This window comes from Camelina sativa, chromosome 9 (genome assembly GCF_000633955.1).
Source record: "Camelina sativa cultivar DH55 chromosome 9, Cs, whole genome shotgun sequence".
Lineage (NCBI taxonomy): Eukaryota > Viridiplantae > Streptophyta > Magnoliopsida > Brassicales > Brassicaceae > Camelina > Camelina sativa.
This window is the reverse complement of record NC_025693.1, coordinates 23712330-23732338: the sequence shown is the minus strand read 5'-3', so window position 1 is coordinate 23732338 and position 20009 is coordinate 23712330. Positions and strand designations below refer to the sequence as shown.

Sequence of the window (20009 nt, the reverse complement as noted above, 5' to 3'; positions counted from 1 at the left end):
ACAAACTTCAAATCAATTTGTGGAACCAAATTCTTCCCAAAGATAAACACAAGATCATTCTCCAATGGAGTTAGATTCAAGTCCAAGATCTTTTTGCTGCTACTGCATCGATTCAAAACCGGTCTGGAATAAACAAGAGGAGAAGGGATAACCGATTGTTCGGTCATCATGCTCGCCCTATGCTTTCTCATGTGACCGCCTAGAGCTTGACCGGTACCAAAAATTTGATCGCAGATTGAACACTTGTGCATATCATTCTCATTGTTACGATGCTTCACCTGTTCTTGGTCAACGCTCAGCTTTGGTTTCTTGTGGCTAGCTCTATGACCTCCGAGAGCTTGGAACGAATCAAACTTCCGGTTACACGTTTTGCATTCGAAGTGGTTGTTATGATTGGTTTTGCTTCCGGCGGTAGATTGCTTTACATCGATTTGTTTGACAACAAAACTCTGAGATAACATCATTAGACTTTTCACAATATCTATATGCTTCACGGATTCTTCATAATCGGACCGGTCTCTCTTCATGTTTCTTATTCGGATTGTTGTATGTCGAGAAGAGAAAAGAACACGATAGAGCGAAGTAGATATTTTTTTTTAGGTTTTGGTTGGTTTGTTGGTTCACCTAGAGAATATGAGGAAAGGAGATTAAGATCTTTTGTAACGTATTCATGGAGTAATGTATTTATAAGCAAAAATAAAGAAGGTTGCAGAGTAGTTGACTTTTTTTTATTTGACCCAAAAAAAGTAAGTCGTTTAAAATCTTTCTATTCAAATAAATCTAAGCAGCATTGCTGGTTTGACAAGGACAACAACATGTTAAGATATTATAGACTAGACTACTAACAGTCGCATTTTCTTTGGTTTGGTAACCGACAAGTCACATTTTTGTTAAATGAAACGAATAATTCTCTTTGGTCTGCCAAAGATATTCCAGTTATAAAATGTTTAATAATCTTTAGTTGCACATAATTTTCATTGGTGGCTTCGTGATTTTTTATTGACTTTGGAACGTAAGTGAGCACGTGGAGTATAGTATTAGAAAGAATGGACTCAATACATATGAACCAAAAAGAAAGTCAGAGTAACAGTCAAAATGATTGCATTCTTGAAAGTCAAAATCTGGAAACTGCTCTAAACCTAGACGCTATTGGGATGTATCCCTTATCTACAGATGTGTGATTACATGTAGACGTCATCAATGATGGAATCGTGACGGCGACTAATCCGGATTCAGATTGTGGTTATAGACTTTTTTGGACAGAGTACAAACGACAACATTGTGTTAGGTTAATCCAAAGATCAGATGTTTTAGTAAACAGCGTGCGTATGGCTACAATCTGATGTATTTTTTGTTTGGACCTTAAATTTTGGAAAAATGAATGTTTTGTTTGTCTTATGAGTTCTGTTGTGCATTGTGTTGATGGTGGTCTCACTTCTCAGGTCTAATGCCTTGGTGAGGTCTCTTTATATATAAAGTTTTATATGGCTTTTCTACCGAAGATTATTATTGGTAAAGATCTCTGTTTGCATCTAAGGTAAGTCCTTTTCTATGAACACAACATTCTTTGATTTATCACACGAGATTTTATTGATCATATAAGGAACTTCAAAGTCAGTGGGCTGTGGTGATCAATGCGATTCAAAAAAAAAATTGGATTGGCATGATATTGATAAGACGTGAAGGGCGTACCTGTGAATCAACAAGATGGTTTTATCTTTTTTAATTCCATTAGTTCAAGTACTCTTGTGTAAAATGGCTGCCTGCACAGCTATTCAACTGATTTATATAGTTCAGAAAGAAACTGATGTGGGATTATAAGGTATCCTGGGATTGGTTTGGCATGGGAGAGTAGGGGAGGCTCTACAACTCATTCACAGGGCTACTTTAATTTTGGTTTTGTTATTTCGTTTGTTAAAAGGGAAATCATTCTGAAGCTTTATCAAACTCTGGTGTTATTTGTGTTTAGAAGCGTATGATTCTTTATGTTTTGTTCTTGTTGGATCATCACCATCAATCACATTTCTTTCCTTTCTCTTTTTGTTTTTTTTTAGAACCAATAGATGGCTTGGACCGTATAATTGCATTGGTATCGTTTGGGTTTTGGCAGCTAGTCCAAAGAGCAGAGTATACCTGGAAATTTGTTACCTGCTTTTATCTTATCTTGAAGTACTGTAAGATGAGAGATTTATGTGTTTCTTTATTTGTTTAGCTTCTCAGTTCGCAGACTTCAATCTACAAGAGATGACAACAAACCTTTAGTTGATTCTTAGTTTGTAAGTGAGCTGGGAACTTTTGCTATATAAACTGCAGTTATAGTGCTCGGTGAGAATTTAGTTACGGAGACGCTGACATGCATCAAAAACATGTTTGGTACCAAATTAACAAGGATCACTACTCTACTTGGGGAAGTCTAGGCTTTAGCATGTGTTGATTGATTTCTCTTAGTAAGTTTTCCATAAATATAAACAAGGTGTTTAAAGAGTTCAGCTCTGTTGTGTTGGCTCGTAGAACATTCTGGATGTCTTTAAAATAGGCGGTTTGCACAAAGATGCGTAAAGAATCTATTTTTTCTAAAGTCCCACATCGACAAACTAGAGATAGTTGGTCATAACCTTGGTAGTATAAAAGAGAAGCGGAGCCTATCGTTCAAATCATACCTTTCTCGGCCTTTTGGCTAAGATCAAGTGTAGTATCTGTTCTTATCAGTTTAATATCTGATATGTGGGCCATCGGCTCACATGATATTAACTCTATTTTTTAAGGGAGAGAGCCCGTTAAGATAGCTTGCTATCTGGGCTTTCACGAGTCGCCCATGCGTTGCACGACTGCGCGGGCCTGGCTCATCCCACCAATTATTCAGTCAATTTTGCAGTATATAGAAGTTAGCAGAGAAAAGAGCTTTATCTTAGGGTTTTACTTGCCGTTCTCATTGCTCTTTCACCATAAAACCCGAAGTTTTTGCTAGCTTATTTACTATTGTGTTGGCTTGCTCTTGGAATATAGAAGGTCAGCCTAAGTGGACAACATAAGTCTGCAACTTTTCTTTTATTGATGTACAATGTGTTCCCTAGCCGCTTCAATCTATACAGGGGAACTGCAGAAGATATATATAGGTTCATCAAGGCCGAAAGTCTCAAACTCCATTTCATTGAATAAAGATTGTACAATAAGGTAAGTCCTTCTCTATGAACACAACATTCTCTTGATCTCTATGTGGACTTCATAACATTGGCTATGTGAACATATTGATGAATATGCAAATTATAACGGGATACACTGACATGATTTTAATCTGGTTACGCGGTCCTCATGTCTGTCTTTCATTGGCACTGTGTAATTTTGTATCTTTGGGTGTGGAATCAATTTTTTAAGTTCCATTTTACGACAGTGTGTTCTTGTGCTAAGAGACTTATGTAGACTAGTTCACTTAGGTCGCTTATTTGGTGATTGCTTTTCTAATGAGGTTTGCTGACATTTTCAGCCCATTGCAAGTGCATGTGCATTTGCATGTTATCGGACGAGATTTTATTGATCTTTGATCATATAAGGAACTCTTAGGTGGGGTGTGGTGATCAATGCAATTCAAATGGATTAGCATGATATTGATAAGACATGAATGAAGACATACATATGAATCACCAAGATAGTATCGTTCTTTTTTTTTTTTTTAGTTCGAGACTTGGAGTCTTGTGTAAAATGGCTGCCTGCACTGCGTTGCTATTAAACTGGTTTATATACAGTTGAGAAAGAAACTGATGGGGATTATAACGTATACTGGGTTTTGATTTGGTATCGGAGAGTAGGGGAGGCTCTAGAACTCATTCACAGGGCTACTTTTTTTGGTTTGGTTATTTCGTTTGTTCTTGATTTCTATCTGTATTCATCAGATTTAACGAGAGTTATAAGGGGAAATCAATTCTGAAATTACCAAACCCTGCTTGTTATACATGTTTAAAAGCTGTATGTTTCTTTATGATTTGTTCTTTTAGGCAGCTAATTCAAAGGGCAGAGTATATCTAGAAATTTGTTACCTGCTTTTTTATCCTATCTTGAAGTACTGTAAGAATCTTACCGTAAGATGAGAGATTTATGTGTTTCTTTCTTTGTTTAGCTGCTCAGTTCACAGACTTCCACTGTGCCGGCCTGCCGGGCACTTTTGCTGTATAACTGCAGTTATAGTGCTCAGTAAGAATTTAGGTACAGAGACGCGGTCAATATGACATCAAAAACATGTTTTAGTAAATTTTTCCATAATACAGTAGAAACAAGGTGTTTAAAAGAGTTAAAGCTCTGTCGGTTAGTTGAACATTCTGGATGCAGCTTGACCAATTGGTTGTCTTTAATAAAAGGCGGTTTGTTCATAGATGCGTATAAAGAATCTAATTTTCTAAAAGTCCCACATCGACAAGTTAGAGATATTTGGTCATAACCTTGGTAGTATAAATAAGAAGCCGAGCACGACATACAAATCATACCTTTCTCGGCCTTTTGGCTAAGATCAAGTGTAGTATCTGTTCTTATCAGTTTAATATCTGATATCCTCGTCATCGACTTGCACGATATTAACTCTATTTTTTAAGGGTGAAAGCTCGTCAGGATAGCTTGCTATCTAAGCTTTCGGGAGTAGCCCATGCGTTGCACTACTGCACGGGCCTGGCTCAACCCGCCAATCTAATAGTTTAACAGTTGTCTCATCTTTTTATAGAAGATGTATATGAAGTCGTATAGTTAAACTAAATCTTGTCGAAGTTACATATGAAGTCGTAAGTGTTTGATCAGATGAATATGCTCTTAATTGTACTTAGGTATTAGCTACATTTTTCCTGGAATCTTCTTTTGTTTCTTTGTTGTACCATCAAAATACTAACGTTTTTCTTCTGACAACTCTCTCAATGGTAGACAAAATCTGAGCACAAATCGTTGGAAACAGCCTATTCTCTGCAAATGAGATAGAAACACAACATTGGAGAAGGAAGGAAGGAAGAAAGAACAAAACCTAAATCTTGGAACTTCTCTAACAACATATAAACTTCCCACCAAAATTCAAAAGCAAACATAATAGCAGCTCAGATTGTATTAGGAAAATGCCTAATTCAAGCATCATTTTAGTGAGTTCAATGGAAGCAGCATTAGTTCCCTGAGCAAGAAAGCTTCCCCAATATTGCTTTTCTTGGTTTTTAAGTTTCCACCTTTCCTCTGTGATCAATGGCAAATAACGCACAGAGAGAATAAAGATATGTAGAAAGAGTAGTATTGTTTTGTTTTCATATGTGTATTTGACTTTTTAAAAAAACTATATTCACCCGCGGTGTACCGCAGGGCTATATTTTTGTTTAAATGATTGCTAGATTTTGATTTGGCAGGACTATTTTTTAATTAAAATTTGAAGTTGTATTTATTTGTTTTGTTTAGTGTAAGATTATATAATTGTATTTGATTGTTAATTGTAGGATAAACATGCAGTTTACCACAACATAATTTGTTTTTACATGATCATAATCTAATCAACTTTTTTTTGGTTGAAGTAATCTAATCAACTTAACTAAATATATCAAATATTCTCATATTGATAATGTTAGCAAAATAATGAAATGATAAATTATCCGTGTAACATAATTTTAATGATAATATAAATATGTATAGATATTGACTTATTGACACAAACTCTTCCCACCATATAACTCCGGTATATTTTATTTATAAGTATATATATCATTATATATTAAGAAAAAAATAAAGTGTAAAATAATATATATCCCAAATAAAACGATTAAAATCAAAATGAAACTGGATACTTTGAATCACTAATTTAATAATATTTAATTAATGTATTGTTAAGGCAAAACTTAGATTTCTATATTCCCTTTCTTCCTTTTGTCTCATTTTATTAAGATGAACTGAAAAACAAACATGAAAAACTGAACAAACACAAATGATAGTTTAACCTCTTTTCAAATACTTATGAATAGTACACTTGAGTCTATTTTGATACATGTGGTTAAGTTATCCAGTTGAGGGTTTTGAGTTATAAAACTAGAAAAAAATAAAAATACAATTGCACAACTTCTTGTATGGTCCGATGACTTGTTTGGTGGAAAAAGACCATTCATTGAGGTTGAGACTAGAAAATGAAATTTGTGGTTCAAGAAGTGTAAAAGCGTCCATACATGTACACTTTGTTGATATGCTGTTTCAACGTGCTATACAATCAAATGGATGCGAAATTGATCTTGTAGAGTTGATGATCTCTCTTTTGTCTGAGTTAGTCTTTGTGAGTGATAACTCTACAACATTCTTTGCCAAAGTAACTACTGCATAGTCATATCGCTTTCTTTTTTTGTTGTTCTAGTGACGCAGGGAAGCACAACCGTGCTCTGCAACATCTTTACATAACATTTTTAGTTGTCGTGTTGGTCAATGCTGGTAACTGACTAGCCATAGTGGCTTATTTTCACTGGTTCCATTTCCCTACAAACCTCCAAAGCATAATCAAATGTCTGAATTTTGCGCCTAGCAACTAACAAGTTCCAAGAGACCACATCTCTCCCTTAGCATCTCATAAAGCCCTATCTTATTGTACCTCTCCTTGAAAATGTTTGCTTAAAGAAGCCACCACGCGATTTCATGGGTTCTACAGAGGAAGTGACCTGCTTACATACTTATATTCCCAACTACAGGTCAGGCTACGTTATGTTCCTCTCATTTAGTACTCATCCTCAATTTTTCTCTCATGACGCACATAGTTATCGGTTAATGTAGCCTAGAGGCACCTTCCATTTCAGTTGTTTCCAGTTCACGTTTAAATTTTGCATTTCAGTTACTTTGCGTCATTAAATTTTGCATTTTAGTATATACATGTTGTAAAGAAATTTGAAAGAATATCAGTACATGGCATATTAATAATTCTATGCACCTTGTGATGTGGACCATTTGATATGGTGATTATTGCTGCAAAAATTATGTTTAAAAGGAAGTGATATACATAAACTGACGAGTCTGAAACTTGCACTCTCTTAAGCTGTATGTACTGAGCCAGAATCTTGTACAGTTTAAATTTTGCTCTGACTATTTTCCCGACATGTTCTGTTGTAGGTTGCTGATCCTGCTCACAGTGCTATGCTTAAGTTTTTGTTCCTTAAAACCTGTTAGCCATATTGTGAGTTTATAAGATCTTGGATATATAAAGCCGAGCTTAACGATCCTCACAATTAAGGAGTTCATTGTGGAATGTGTGAATTAACCAACATCTTTTTCTTGGAATAAGCCTGGCATCTCCCCATTGGAAAGCGTGAGGGTAATATTTTCTCTTTGCGTTTACTGCATCTTTGATTTTTGTATCTTTAAACCATTGGCATCAGATTCTTCCTTTTCTGCACCCTAGGAGCGAGAAGGAGGGCTTGTTCCATGTTTCTTGAACGGCTTACTGGTACACCTATACCAAGGGCTGGTTAACAGGCCCATGTTGACACAAAAATTACACGGACCTTCTTCCCTGCTGGACGTTTTCCTATGGCGATGGAGAAGAAATTCAGAAAAGTTCTGGTCTCTTAATTTTAGTATAATTAATTTGCATCTGCATTTAAATTTGTTCTGGTCTCTTAATTTTTGTATAATTAATTTTATCCTCTAAAGGGATAAAAAACGATTTGATAAATTTTGTTCTCTATTTTCTATGTTTTTTTTTTTATCACATTTCAAATTATTAAAAAAAAAACGGATCAAAGATATTAGCATAGGATCGAAAAACAAACAAGAAAAATGAAGTTATGGCAAAATGTCATCACGATCCCACTTCTCTTGGTCGCATTAGAACTGGTGTTTTGAGATACATATCTCAATTATGTGATTATTTATTTCCACCATATTGGTCATTGCCAAAATACAAATTGAGCATTACATTAGATTACATAAATACCCCTTCTTTATTTTTAGTTTTATAGTGCTATATTTTTTTATTTATTTTTATATTTTCTGTTAATTCAAAAATTCACCATGTTTATAAAGTACAATGCACAATGAATTAATGATGACACGTGTGCAAATAATTCTAACGGTTAAAAAGAAAGCCTTTAAACTAGCCGACTTTGTAATTATTATTTCGAGATAGCCGACTTTGTATTATTTAATTTCCAAACCATATTTTCACAAAGTAATATTTGATCTCCACCGTCAGATTTTATAATACATCCTCACTATAAAATCAATTATGGACACGTGTGAGATCTTTTAATTTATGTGTGCAGGAAAATACACATAACGGTTAAAAAAAGGAGAATTCCAAAAAGCATATGCCAGCTGGACTATTTCAAAAACAAAAGTGAGAGAGGGTAACGTTTTATTCTTTACCGTTGGTTTTCAGAAATTGATTAGATCTTAACGGTTGATTTTATTTTTTAGCCTTTTTTCTCTATTAAAAACACACAGTTAAAGCGCATGGGAAGGTTTTAGTTTAGGCGATTCATTCTTCTACTTTTCTAAAAAAAAAAAAAAAAAAAAAAAGAGAAGAATTGCTGCTGCCAAGAATCGATTCGTAATCATTCGTTTCCAAATTTGCAATCGTCGTCATCTTAACATCGTTCGAACTCGCTGTCATCTTTTATTTCACTAATTACCAAGTTTCGGGGTTTCTCTGTGATCGATCAACAGATCAAAGTGTAAATCGAAGCTTATTTTTTTTTTTACCAATCATCGTCGTTTCAACTCTCTCCCTTTCATCATTGTTCGCTATTTTTGTTATTGTTATTTGATGTTTGGCTTTTCCAATTATTAAGCGCAATTTCAATTTTTTTTTTTTTGTTAAAGGAGATGGAACATTACGGATGAAAGAGGAGTCGAAGATCATCTTTTGTTAGGGTTATTTCCTTTCTACCGTTTAATTTCTTCCTGATTCCGGATTCGTTACCGTCTTTATATTTACTTCTTTATTAATTCGTTACCGGTTTTTTTGGTTCCTTAGGGTGAGGATTAATCTGAAGAAATTGCTTCTTAATTAGTTCTGTATCTGGATTTGTTTCTTTTCCTTTCTGAGATTTTGAATTTTACTAAGCATTTAAGACATATGTAGTATGCGTAGTGATCTGTTGCTTGTTTTCATTCATCTCCTCTCATGAACCTTTCTATTGAATTTGCTCGGATATCTCTCATGGATGTTAAACACAGGTAGTGATCTTGGAAGCTTCGTGTATTTTTATTTTTATGTTTCCCTCTTGATATTATTGATTTGAAACCACGTTTGCAGGTTCAAGTGACTCATCACTTCTCTTTCTTTTTTCCCCAGTGTCAACATTTGGAGCTGTTCTTGGCATGGTCACAGATAGGAGAATCAAATGGTCTTCAGGTTTCTTCTGTTTTTCTTGGTACATTAATATTGCTCAGAAGTGGCGTTTCAGTAACAGCCAACAGCTTAGTTTCAATCCATTAGACACTTTTTTGGTTGGATAACTTTGATGTTGCATCAAAATTGTTACTTTTGTTGTAGAACAAAAATAATCTACACTGCCTATAGTGTTTAGGACCTTGCTTCAGAAAATCTTTTTATGTGCAATCACTTTACCGGATTTTTGCGCTGCTGATATTGACCATCTCTCTAGAGAAACTGGAGAGGTAGCGATGGGGGATAAAGTGACCTGCAAGGTATACATTTTGACTTTCTAAGTTTTTTGTTTGGTTGCGCTTTGGTCTTAGCACTGAAATTAAAAAGGTGCATAGGTTTTTTTGCATGATCTTGGTAAATGTAAGTCAGGGTGTATATACATAATTAGTTATTTAAGAGGTTTCACAGGTCATCTTGTTTCATGTCGTTATCAGCATTTGGTCATAATCGATATTGTGACTTAATAGCGTGTATGGTATGCTAGTAATTGTATTGGGATCAAATATATTTGCTAACAATCTTGCAGTAACATTTTCACTACGTTTTAAGCTGTTTTATTTGGATCAGACTCATTGTTTGATATCTAAGCTGCTCTGGTTTAGTTATGTGTTCCATCTCTTAGTTTCTGTATTCTGCCGCATATTGTCTGTGACATTTGTGCAATACTTTCTGCAGGTGGCGACTTCTTTGAACTCTGATAACTGCTTCCTTCAGCAATGTGGTACTTCCATGTTCCTTTGACATGTAAAAACATAGTACGCATGAGCAACAAGTACTGTCTGCTTAAGTTGCGGAATTTTTACGGGTAGGTTTTATTGGTGTTATACTGTTATATTTTTGTTACAAATTCTGTTATATTGTTATATTTATTTTCTTATGGTGTTATACTATTATACGGTTTAAGAATATAGAAAGAGGAGTGTGTTACAAATTCTACTAAATTCTATCAATTTTTCAGTTGATGCAATAGGAGTGACATAACAAAGAACTTGTACCAGAGGTTGTTGGAGGATTCTCTCTTCCATGGTCATGTGTTCCGGTCAGACTTATTTCGCTTTCCCATTATCTAGTGATGCAAAACACTTTATGAAAGGCACTTGTAATAGCGTTTTTACATTTATTTGTTCCTCTTTGCATATTGAATTCTTATTTTTGGACGATACTCTTTCGCATGGTTTCTCTGTTGTATGTTCATGAGTTCTGTTCAGGCTCATTTCGCTTTTCCATTCTGTTTAGTGATCTCTGGTTCAGATTTTGTAGAACTGAAATTATGCAAAACTTTAATGACTCATGAAAGGCAGAGAGTGTGTTTCTTGTTTTTTCCCATCGCTTGTGGATTGAAGAGGAAGAGATGGTACAAGACTAGTCTTGGTAAAAGTGTTCTTAGATTTTAATTATGTGTTACTCAATGTTCAACAATTACTAGCGTAACTTCTATTTTTTTTTTTTCAGGAGTTGGAAGTATTATAGGGGAGGAGGAGCCGAAGATATTAAGTTATTTTCACCGATGATGGTTTCTGGTTTATTTATGTGTTACATATCTTGATAGGGTGTCAATGCATGATTCAATACACGTGTAGATTTGATATTCTAAGATATGGATTTTCATGTTCCTTATGTTCTTCAGCTAGATAATTTGATAATGTTTAAGGTCTGTGTGGTTAGTTAACCAAAGTTACTGTAGAATAATTTATTTATCTCTTGATTATGTGGGTTCACTACTTTGTGTTAGGATACTCTGGCATTTCCTTTAGGTTTCTTAGTAGATGGTTTTGTAATAGTTGTCGTTTCCTTAACTAGCTTTGGCTGTTTATGTTTTTTGGACTAAATGTTTTCTTAGGGTACCCACAACAGGTCGTTGGAGCTTCTATTATGTTTCCTGAAATAGATAGATCACAAAAGTTCCATTATACAAAATCACAAAGTGAAATGAACTGTGCTTCTTCAATACTTATCTTTTCATGGGATTATACTAAAGCTACCGTAAAGCTTTCTGTTCGCACATATCAATTGGGTTATTGGGTCTTTTGTTAATGTGATTGTTACACTGTATGCAAATGTTAATTCATGAAAATTTGTTTACAGTATACCCTCTTGCTGCAGGATCCGTTTAGTAGTGGGAGAACCAAGGACCGTCTAGTAGTGGCAAAGGGCTGGTGCTTTTAGCGGTCTTAACTTCTGCCTTTAATTCCTCTACCGGGAGAACGAGCTCTCTGGTAAATAGTCTAAGCTCATTCTTTTTATGTTTCAACTAGATTCTATTTGATACATATATGAAGATATTGACATTTCATGTGAATTTCATTGAAGAAAAAGGCTCTTTGTGCTTACTGATTTCTTAAACTTATCAAACCTTTGACTTGCCATCATAAAATATATTAGGGGTTGATAGAGAAAAATCTATTTGTGCTTACTGCTTTTCAGTTTAGGCACAAAATGTCAATCTAATTAGAAACCGGCTTTTGCAAGTTGCTCCTTACTATGACATGTTTACCAATTCACAACTAATAAATAAGGTCCCATGTTCTTATGCAGATACAGAGGATATATCACGTTTTGGTCTCTTTCTTTTAATGGTTCTCATGTTTCGTCTCTTTCTTTCTATACCTATAGTACATTATTGAGTTAGCTTTTTAGTGTTTTGATTTTTAAATTGCAATTGTGGTTTTCTTTCGTGTATGTAAATTATCGATGCAAGTTATTGTTGGTTTACAAAGTCTAATTGGGTTTCTTTGGCTAAGAAATTGCTTTTTGACTAATGATCACCTTTTTTTTTTTTGGGTTATTTATTTTCTACTGTTTGATTCATGGTTCCAGGTTGGCCCCAGATATTAAAATGTTACTGAACACTCTTTTTCTGAAACTTAATCGGTCTTATTGGATGCGTTTCATTCTCTCTCTTGAATGAATTACGGTCCCTAGGAAATTTACAAGCAAAGTTGAGGGGAAGAGGAGTTATATATGAACATAAGACATATGTCAGTCTGAGTAATGATCATATGGCTTGCTTGTATTCATTATCTTATTGAACCTATTACACTTTTTATTGAACCGTTGGTATTGTCATCTTTCAGTCTAGCATTGAGAACCAAGGACCAAGGAAAAGGGCTGCTGCTTTATCTATCTTAACTTATGCCTGTAATTTTTCTTACGGGATCAAGTTCTTAGGTAAAATTGTCTAACTCCTTTTTTTTATATGTTTCTACTAGATTATTTCTGATAGATACTGCTTATGAAAAATCATTTTGTTATTTATTTTATACTATTTGGTTCTTGATTGTATTGAATACATTTATTTAACTGTATTAAATTAATTCTTATTCTGCATACCTCTTAGACGGTGAGTCCTTTCTTTGATATTAATCCTATGTTACATTGATGATGTGTTGTGGCCTTAACTAGAGGCATGAGTTTATTAGCATAAACAAGAGTATCTATTTATAAATATGCTGATACCATAACTTGTTTGGCAGCAAGTTGGTGTTGCTGCATCAACATTACTCAAACTTGGGGTTTCAACATGTGAGTCTTTTGAATGCATATGTAGTATGCGTAGTGATCTGTTGCTTGTTTTCATTCATCTCGTCTCGTGAACCTTTCTATTGAATTTGCTCGTATATCTCTCATGGATGTTAAACACAGGTAGTGATCTTGGAAGCTTCGTGTGTTTTTATTTTTATGTTTCCCTCTTGATATTATTGATTTGAAACCATGTTTGCAGGTTCAAGTGCTTCGACCTGGATGGAGATGGGGGTGATGATCACTCCCAGTGAAATGCAAATTTTCGACAAAAGAGCAGCTGCATCACATGGTATGTATAACCCAAGAAACTCTACTCTTTGATGATATCCCATGTCAAATATTCGACATGATTAAGCCAGAAGGCAAGTGCTCTTTTAAATCATAACATGGGTTTTTATTTATATTCCTCGCTGTTGTGTTTTTTTTTTCTTTTCTTTCTTATTCGAAACATCAGTTTGTTCAATGACTCTTTCAGAAGGAGAACTGCATCACACTCCAAGATCTTAAAGCATCTAAACTTTCTGGAAATGTTTTCAATATACTCTTCAACCTGATAATACTCATGGCGTTTAAAACTCGTGTCCCTTTTATAGCTTTTCTGTGGAGTTTTTTACTAGTCTTTGATGTATAGCTTTTGCTTGGTGATGGTTGTGTCTTCTATCTGTTTTTTTTCTTTTTCTTTTTTTCTTTCTTTTTCTTAATAGTTTCTTTAGGTCCAGTTATGGGATTAAACTTTCTAGTGATGGATATGGTAAACATGCTAAATACTGACACCAGAATGTTCTCCATGATCAGGTAACTTATTTATGGCAATGCTTTTGTCTTATAAATGTAAGAATTTACTAGGCACGATTATATGTCGCCCTTTTTGATGAAACAATAATGTCTGCTTGAGATTTTGAATTTACTAAAAATGAAATAGTACCATTATTTATGAACATAGAAAACCCCTCTTGAAACAAAGACATATGTATGGGTAGTGATCTGTTGCTCGTTTTTCCATTGACCCGCCTGCTGCTATGCTCATATATCTCCCATTGATGTTAAACTCAGGTTCTTAGATGATTAAAACCACGTTTACAGGTTCAAATGCACACACATAGATGGAGATGGGGCCAAACACTCCAATGAAATGCAGTTTTTTTCTACGGAGAGCAGCTGCATCGCATGGAATGTTTAACCCAGGAACCTGTACTCTTTGAAGATATCCTATGTCAAATATTCGACATGATGAAACCAGAGGCAAGAGTTCCTTTAAAATATAATTGTTCTGTTTTTGTTTCTTATTCGAAACATTAATTTGTTGACTGACTCTTTCATAAGGAGAAATGCATCACATATTCCCACACTTTTAGGATTTATGCTCTCGATGTAAGGTAAGTCTATTCAATTGCTCAGCTGCATCTCGGTAGAAGTTTTCTTGCATAAAATGGATTTCTGTTTTATCTGTTTCTCTGTCGATAATATTCATTTGACAACATGAAGGAGTACTTTGACATTTGTTTCTCTGTCGATAAAATTCATTCAACTAATGTAAGAAGCTAGAACTTGACTCATCACTTCTCTTCCCCAGTTTCAACATTTGGAGTTGTTCTTGACATGGTGGTCACAGGTAGGTAAATCTTCTTCTACACATATGCAAGGATCAACCTACTTATCTATTTAATAAATTCTGACATTTTTTAAGCCATTACTCTAATATGCAGGAAGCTAGAATTTGACTCCCTTCTCTCTCTTTCTTTCTTCCTCAGTTTCAACATTTGGAGCTGTTCTTGGCATGGTCACATATAGGAGAATCAAATGGCGTTCAAGTTTCTTCTGTTTTTCTTGGTACATTAATATTTCTCAAAAGTGGCGTTTCGGTAACAGCCACTTTTCTTGTTTTTGGACGATACTCTTTTGCATGGTTTCTCTGGTGTATGTTCATGAGTTCTGTTCAGGCTTATTTCGCTTTTCCATTCTGTTTAGTGATCTCTGGTTCCGATTTTGTAGGATTGAAATTATGCAAAACTTTGGTGACTCATGAAAGGCAGAGAGTGTGTTGCTTGTTTTTTCCCATCGCTTGTGGATTGAAGAGGAAGAGATGGTACAAGACTAGTCTTGGTAAAAGTGTTCTTAGATCTTAATTATTTGTTACTCAATGTTCAATAATTACTAGCGTAACTTCTATTTTTTTTCCAGGAGTTGGAAGTATTATAGGGGAGGAGGATTCAAAGATATTAAGTTATTTTCACCGATGATAGTTTCTTGTTTATTTATGTGTTACATATCTTGATAGGGTGTCAATGCATGATTCAAATTACGTGTAGATTTGATATTCCAAGAGGAGGGTGACTAAGCCATGGCTGCCTGTCTCGCTCCTGCTAGGCTATTGCCAACTCTTGTTTTCTTTAAAACGAGGGACTGCAAATCTGTAACCTTGTAGTGGTTTGATTCATCCTTTTCACTCGTTTCCTCTGTTGGATTTTTTAAATTATTGGTCTTCCTAATCAGTGATATCCTCTCTCTCTCTATTTGATGCAGGTCTTCTTTTGGAATTACTCCTCAACAGCTTCTCAAAGGATCACAACAAGCAGCAATATGGATGGGGTAAGTTTTCACTCATGTGACATGCTTATCTCTCGTTATCTCTATCACTTGTCTCTAGTTTATTGGTAATTATCCCCCACTTCTTATTTACTAACACGAATTTTTATTTTTGGTCTTCTTTGCTTTTCTCTCAGGCGGTGGTGCAAACACCAACAGCTTGTCATAAGGTGAATGGAGCACAACAATTGTTCTCATCAACAATATGGAGTGGGTAAGTTTTGCAGTTATATGAGGCGGGCTTATTATATGTGTATGCTTATTTCGTTATCTTCTCTCTCTAGTTAACTTTGGTATGCTTANATTTTCACCGATGATAGTTTCTTGTTTATTTATGTGTTACATATCTTGATAGGGTGTCAATGCATGATTCAAATTACGTGTAGATTTGATATTCCAAGAGGAGGGTGACTAAGCCATGGCTGCCTGTCTCGCTCCTGCTAGGCTATTGCCAACTCTTGTTTTCTTTAAAACGAGGGACTGTAAATCTGTAACCTTGTATTGATTTGATTCATCCTTTTCACTCGTTTCCTCTGTTGGATTTTTTAAATTATTGGTCTTCCTAATCAGTGATATCCTCTCTCTCTCTATTTGATGCAGGTTTTCTTTTGGAATTACTCCTCAACAGCTTCTCAAAGGATCACAACAAGCAGCAATATGGATGGGGTAAGTTTTCACTCATGTGACATGCTTATCTCTCGTTATCTCTATCACTTGTCTCTAGTTTATTGGTAATTATCCCCCACTTCTTATTTACTAACACGAATTTTTATTTTTGGTCTTCTTTGCTTTTCTCTCAGGCGGTGGTGCAAACACCAACAGCTTGTCATAAGGTGAATGGAGCACAACAATTGTTCTCATCAACAATATGGAGTGGGTAAGTTTTGCAGTTATATGAGGCGGGCTTATTATATGTGTATGCTTATTTCGTTATCTTCTCTCTCTAGTTAACTTTGGTATGCTTATTTTCTTGTTGCACCAGCCTCAAGGATTGTCAAATACGCTCTAGACTAGCTTGTCATAATGTCACAACTCACAACAATGGCTCCCTGCAGCAATATGGAGGGGTAAGTTTGCCTGAACTTAGTATTCGCTTCTGAATTTTTCAATTTTATTCTCCATGTTATTCACTTCTCCTTCTTTTATTGTTTCAGATTGTGGAGGATAATGCTATGATGATCGATTGGTGTTTGAGGAGGATGCTTCTAATATATGTCGGTGATGGTTGATTCATCTTTGTCACTCTCGTTATCTCTGTTTGATTTTTGTCCTTTTTCCCCGTCTTCTTATTTACTAACACGAATTTTTGTTTTTGGTCTTCTTTCTTTTTCTCACAGGAGGTGGTGCAAAAACCAACAGCTTGTGTCATACCGTTGTCAAAGGATCACAACAGTGGCTCCCTGCAGAGCAATATGGAGGGGGTTCAGTTTGCAGTTATATGAGACGTGCTTATTATATATGTCTGCTTATTTCTTTATCTCTTGTCTCTAGTTAACTTTGGTATGCAAATTTTTTATTGTTGCATCAGCCTCAAGGATTGTCTAATACGGCTTGTCATAATGTCACAACAATGGATTCCCTGCGGCAATATAGAGCGGTAAGTATGCAGTCATGAGACTTCCATATTATTTATGTCTGGTTATTGCTTTTTTTATCACACTTGTCTCTAGCTAACTTTGGTTTACATGTTTTTGTTTTTTTTGTTTGTTACGTCAAGCCTCAAGGATTGTCATATTTTCTCAGGACTTCCAGTGAAAGGCATCAGTTGAAATGATGATGATGATGACTTGCTAAAGCGCAAAACCAATCATGGGTTCTGGTATGAAGCTTTTATTTTTTATTTTTCCTGTGTTGCTTAGGTTTTCCCTTCTCACTTTCTCATATGGTGTGTTTTTTTCATCACAGAGATGCTTGCCATGATTTCACTTTGATGGTTGCTGCAGTAACGTCTTTAGCACTTGGGATCAACACAGAGGTTTCTGATTGTCGTCACAGGTAACTTTTCGCTTAATTTGAGAAATCTTTGATGATGACCCTTATTGTTTTTCTGATGTTTTCTTCTCATCTGCAGCTACTGTCAGTGTCTACATACAGTCTCTCAACAAACTTGAATGATGAAAAGAGAAAGATACATCTCGAGGTATAGATTTGCACCACTGTAATTTTTCCTCCCTCAATACTCTTGTTCCCTCCTTAGTTACACTACACCTGTGTTGATTGCTGCTCAGGTGACAAGAGGTGGAAGACGAGTGGATAAATCAATCTATGACTTCGTGGTGGGTGATGTCTTGGCAATCAAGTGGGTGATCTATTTTCTTCTTTTCATTTTGTTTTTTTTCCATATCTACTACTATATTTGTAATTGAAATTAAAATTTATCTTTAGGTTCCTGCGGGTGGAGTGCTAATATCTGGCCACTCTCTTTCCCTTGATGAGTCTAGCATGACTGGAGAGCAAAATCGTGTATTTTCTTGTTTCCTATCATAGTGAAATTGTTGAATTTAGTTGCCTGCACTATCACTTCGTTTGTTGTTGAAGAGATATCCCAAAACACAACTGGTAGAAATTTTTTTGTAACATAACTCACTTTGTTTTGTCTTTGCAGGTCTCAATCTGATTTTGGCAACAGTGGCGTTTCGGTAACAGCCACTTTTCTTGTTTTTGGACGATACTCTTTTGCATGGTTTCTCTGGTGTATGTTCATGAGTTCTGTTCAGGCTTATTTCGCTTTTCCATTCTGTTTAGTGATCTCTGGTTCCGATTTTGTAGGATTGAAATTATGCAAAACTTTGGTGACTCATGAAAGGCAGAGAGTGTGTTGCTTGTTTTTTCCCATCGCTTGTGGATTGAAGAGGAAGAGATGGTACAAGACTAGTCTTGGTAAAAGTGTTCTTAGATCTTAATTATTTGTTACTCAATGTTCAATAATTACTAGCGTAACTTCTATTTTTTTTCCAGGAGTTGGAAGTATTATAGGGGAGGAGGATTCAAAGATATTAAGTTATTTTCACCGATGATAGTTTCTTGTTTATTTATGTGTTACATATCTTGATAGGGTGTCAATGCATGATTCAAATTACGTGTAGATTTGATATTCCAAGAGGAGGGTGACTAAGCCATGGCTGCCTGTCTCGCTCCTGCTAGGCTATTGCCAACTCTTGTTTTCTTTAAAACGAGGGACTGCAAATCTGTAACCTTGTATTGATTTGATTCATCCTTTTCACTCGTTTCCTCTGTTGGATTTTTTAAATTATTGGTCTTCCTAATCAGTGATATCCTCTCTCTCTCTATTTGATGCAGGTCTTCTTTTGGAATTACTCCTCAACAGCTTCTCAAAGGATCACAACAAGCAGCAATATGGATGGGGTAAGTTTTCACTCATGTGACATGCTTATCTCTCGTTATCTCTATCACTTGTCTCTAGTTTATTGGTAATTTTCCCCCACTTCTTATTTACTAACACAAATTTTTATTTTTGGTCTTCTTTTCTTTTCTCTCATGCGGTGGTGCAAAAACCAACAGCTTGTCATAAGGTGAATGGAGCACAACAATTGTTCTCATCAACAATATGGAGTGGGTAAGTTTTGCAGTTATATGAGGCGGGCTTATTATATGTGTATACTTATTTCGTTATCTTCTGTCTCTAGTTAACTTTATATGCTTTATTCTTGTTGTNGCTTGTTTTCTTGTTGCACCAGCCTCAAGGATTGTCAAATACGCTCTAGACTAGCTTGTCATAATGTCACAACTCACAACAATGGCTCCCTGCAGCAATATGGAGGGGTAAGTTTGCCTGAACTTAGTATTCGCTTCTGAATTTTTCAATTTTATTCTCCATGTTATTCACTTCTCCTTCGTTTATTGTTTCAGATTGTGGAGGATAATGCTATGATGATCGATTGGTGATTAAGGAGGATGCTTCTAATATATGTCGGTGATGGTTGATTCATCCTTGTCACTCTCGTTATCTCTGTTTGATTTTTGTCCTTTTTCCCCGTCTTCTTATTTACTAACACGAATTTTTGTTTTTGGTCTTCTTTGTTTTTCTCACAGGAGGTGGTGCAAAAACCAACAGCTTGTATCATACCGTTGTCAAAGGATCACAACAGTGGCTCCCTGCAGAGCAATATGGAGGGGGTTAAGATTGCAGTTATATGAGACGTGCTTATTATATATGTCTGCTTATTTCTTTATCTCTTGTCTCTAGTTAACTTTGGTATGCAATTTTTTTTTTGCTGCATCAGCCTCAAGGATTGTCTAATACGGCTTGTCATAATGTCACAACAATGGATTCCCTGCGGCAATATAGAGCGGTAAGTTTGCAGTCATGAGACTTCCATATTATTTATGTCTGGTTATTGCTTTTTTTTATCACACTTGTCTCTAGCTAACTTTGGTTTACATGTTTTTGTTTTTTTTTGTTTGTTGCATCAAGCCTCAAGGATTGTCATATTCTCTCAGGACTACCAGTGAAAGGTATCAGTTGAAATGATGATGATGATGACTTGCTAAAGCGCAAAACCAA

At 35.4% G+C, this 20009-nt stretch overlaps 1 protein-coding gene and 3 long non-coding RNA genes across 29 annotated transcripts in view; 3 read left to right on the top strand and 1 right to left on the bottom strand.

The window, feature by feature from the left end:
• Positions 1-646, bottom strand: part of LOC104715635 (zinc finger protein ZAT11-like) — a 1139-nt gene extending 493 nt beyond the window's left edge. The window contains exon 1 of the mRNA XM_010433028.2: positions 3-646. Within this exon, the coding sequence (XP_010431330.1) occupies positions 3-527 (525 nt within the window). The 5' untranslated portion in view covers positions 528-646. The remainder of the gene's footprint in view (positions 1-2) is intronic.
• On the top strand, positions 2672-5327 carry LOC104711934. Of its 3 annotated transcripts, none has more exons than XR_002033454.1 (3): positions 2672-3174; positions 3485-4766; positions 4903-5327. It is a non-coding gene; the product is annotated as an uncharacterized LOC104711934 (long non-coding RNA). The 3 variants fall into 3 exon arrangements; XR_002033453.1 differs by having other exon boundaries at positions 3485-4808; XR_755456.2 differs by lacking the exon at positions 3485-4766.
• LOC104711933 lies at positions 8447-15698 on the top strand. 19 transcript variants are annotated; one of them, XR_002033219.1, is made up of 20 exons: positions 8447-8657; positions 8806-8856; positions 9281-9340; positions 9482-9636; positions 10052-10181; positions 10335-10747; positions 10829-10889; positions 11480-11592; positions 12194-12364; positions 12451-12544; positions 12850-12898; positions 13098-13187; positions 13374-13693; positions 13982-14274; positions 14472-14510; positions 14650-14728; positions 14891-15001; positions 15080-15325; positions 15422-15487; positions 15644-15698. It is a non-coding gene; the product is annotated as an uncharacterized LOC104711933 (long non-coding RNA). The 19 variants fall into 19 exon arrangements; XR_002033213.1 differs by adding an exon at positions 8960-8995 and having other exon boundaries at positions 9281-9636; XR_002033208.1 differs by adding an exon at positions 8960-9162 and having other exon boundaries at positions 9281-9636.
• On the top strand, positions 17389-20001 carry LOC104711930. 6 transcript variants are annotated; one of them, XR_002033200.1, is made up of 14 exons: positions 17389-17479; positions 17556-17624; positions 17713-17783; positions 17870-17945; positions 18090-18178; positions 18254-18364; positions 18443-18682; positions 18785-18850; positions 19007-19061; positions 19183-19267; positions 19355-19424; positions 19538-19621; positions 19729-19797; positions 19920-20001. It is a non-coding gene; the product is annotated as an uncharacterized LOC104711930 (long non-coding RNA). The 6 variants fall into 6 exon arrangements; XR_002033199.1 differs by having other exon boundaries at positions 19538-19645; XR_002033201.1 differs by having other exon boundaries at positions 18090-18123; positions 19538-19797.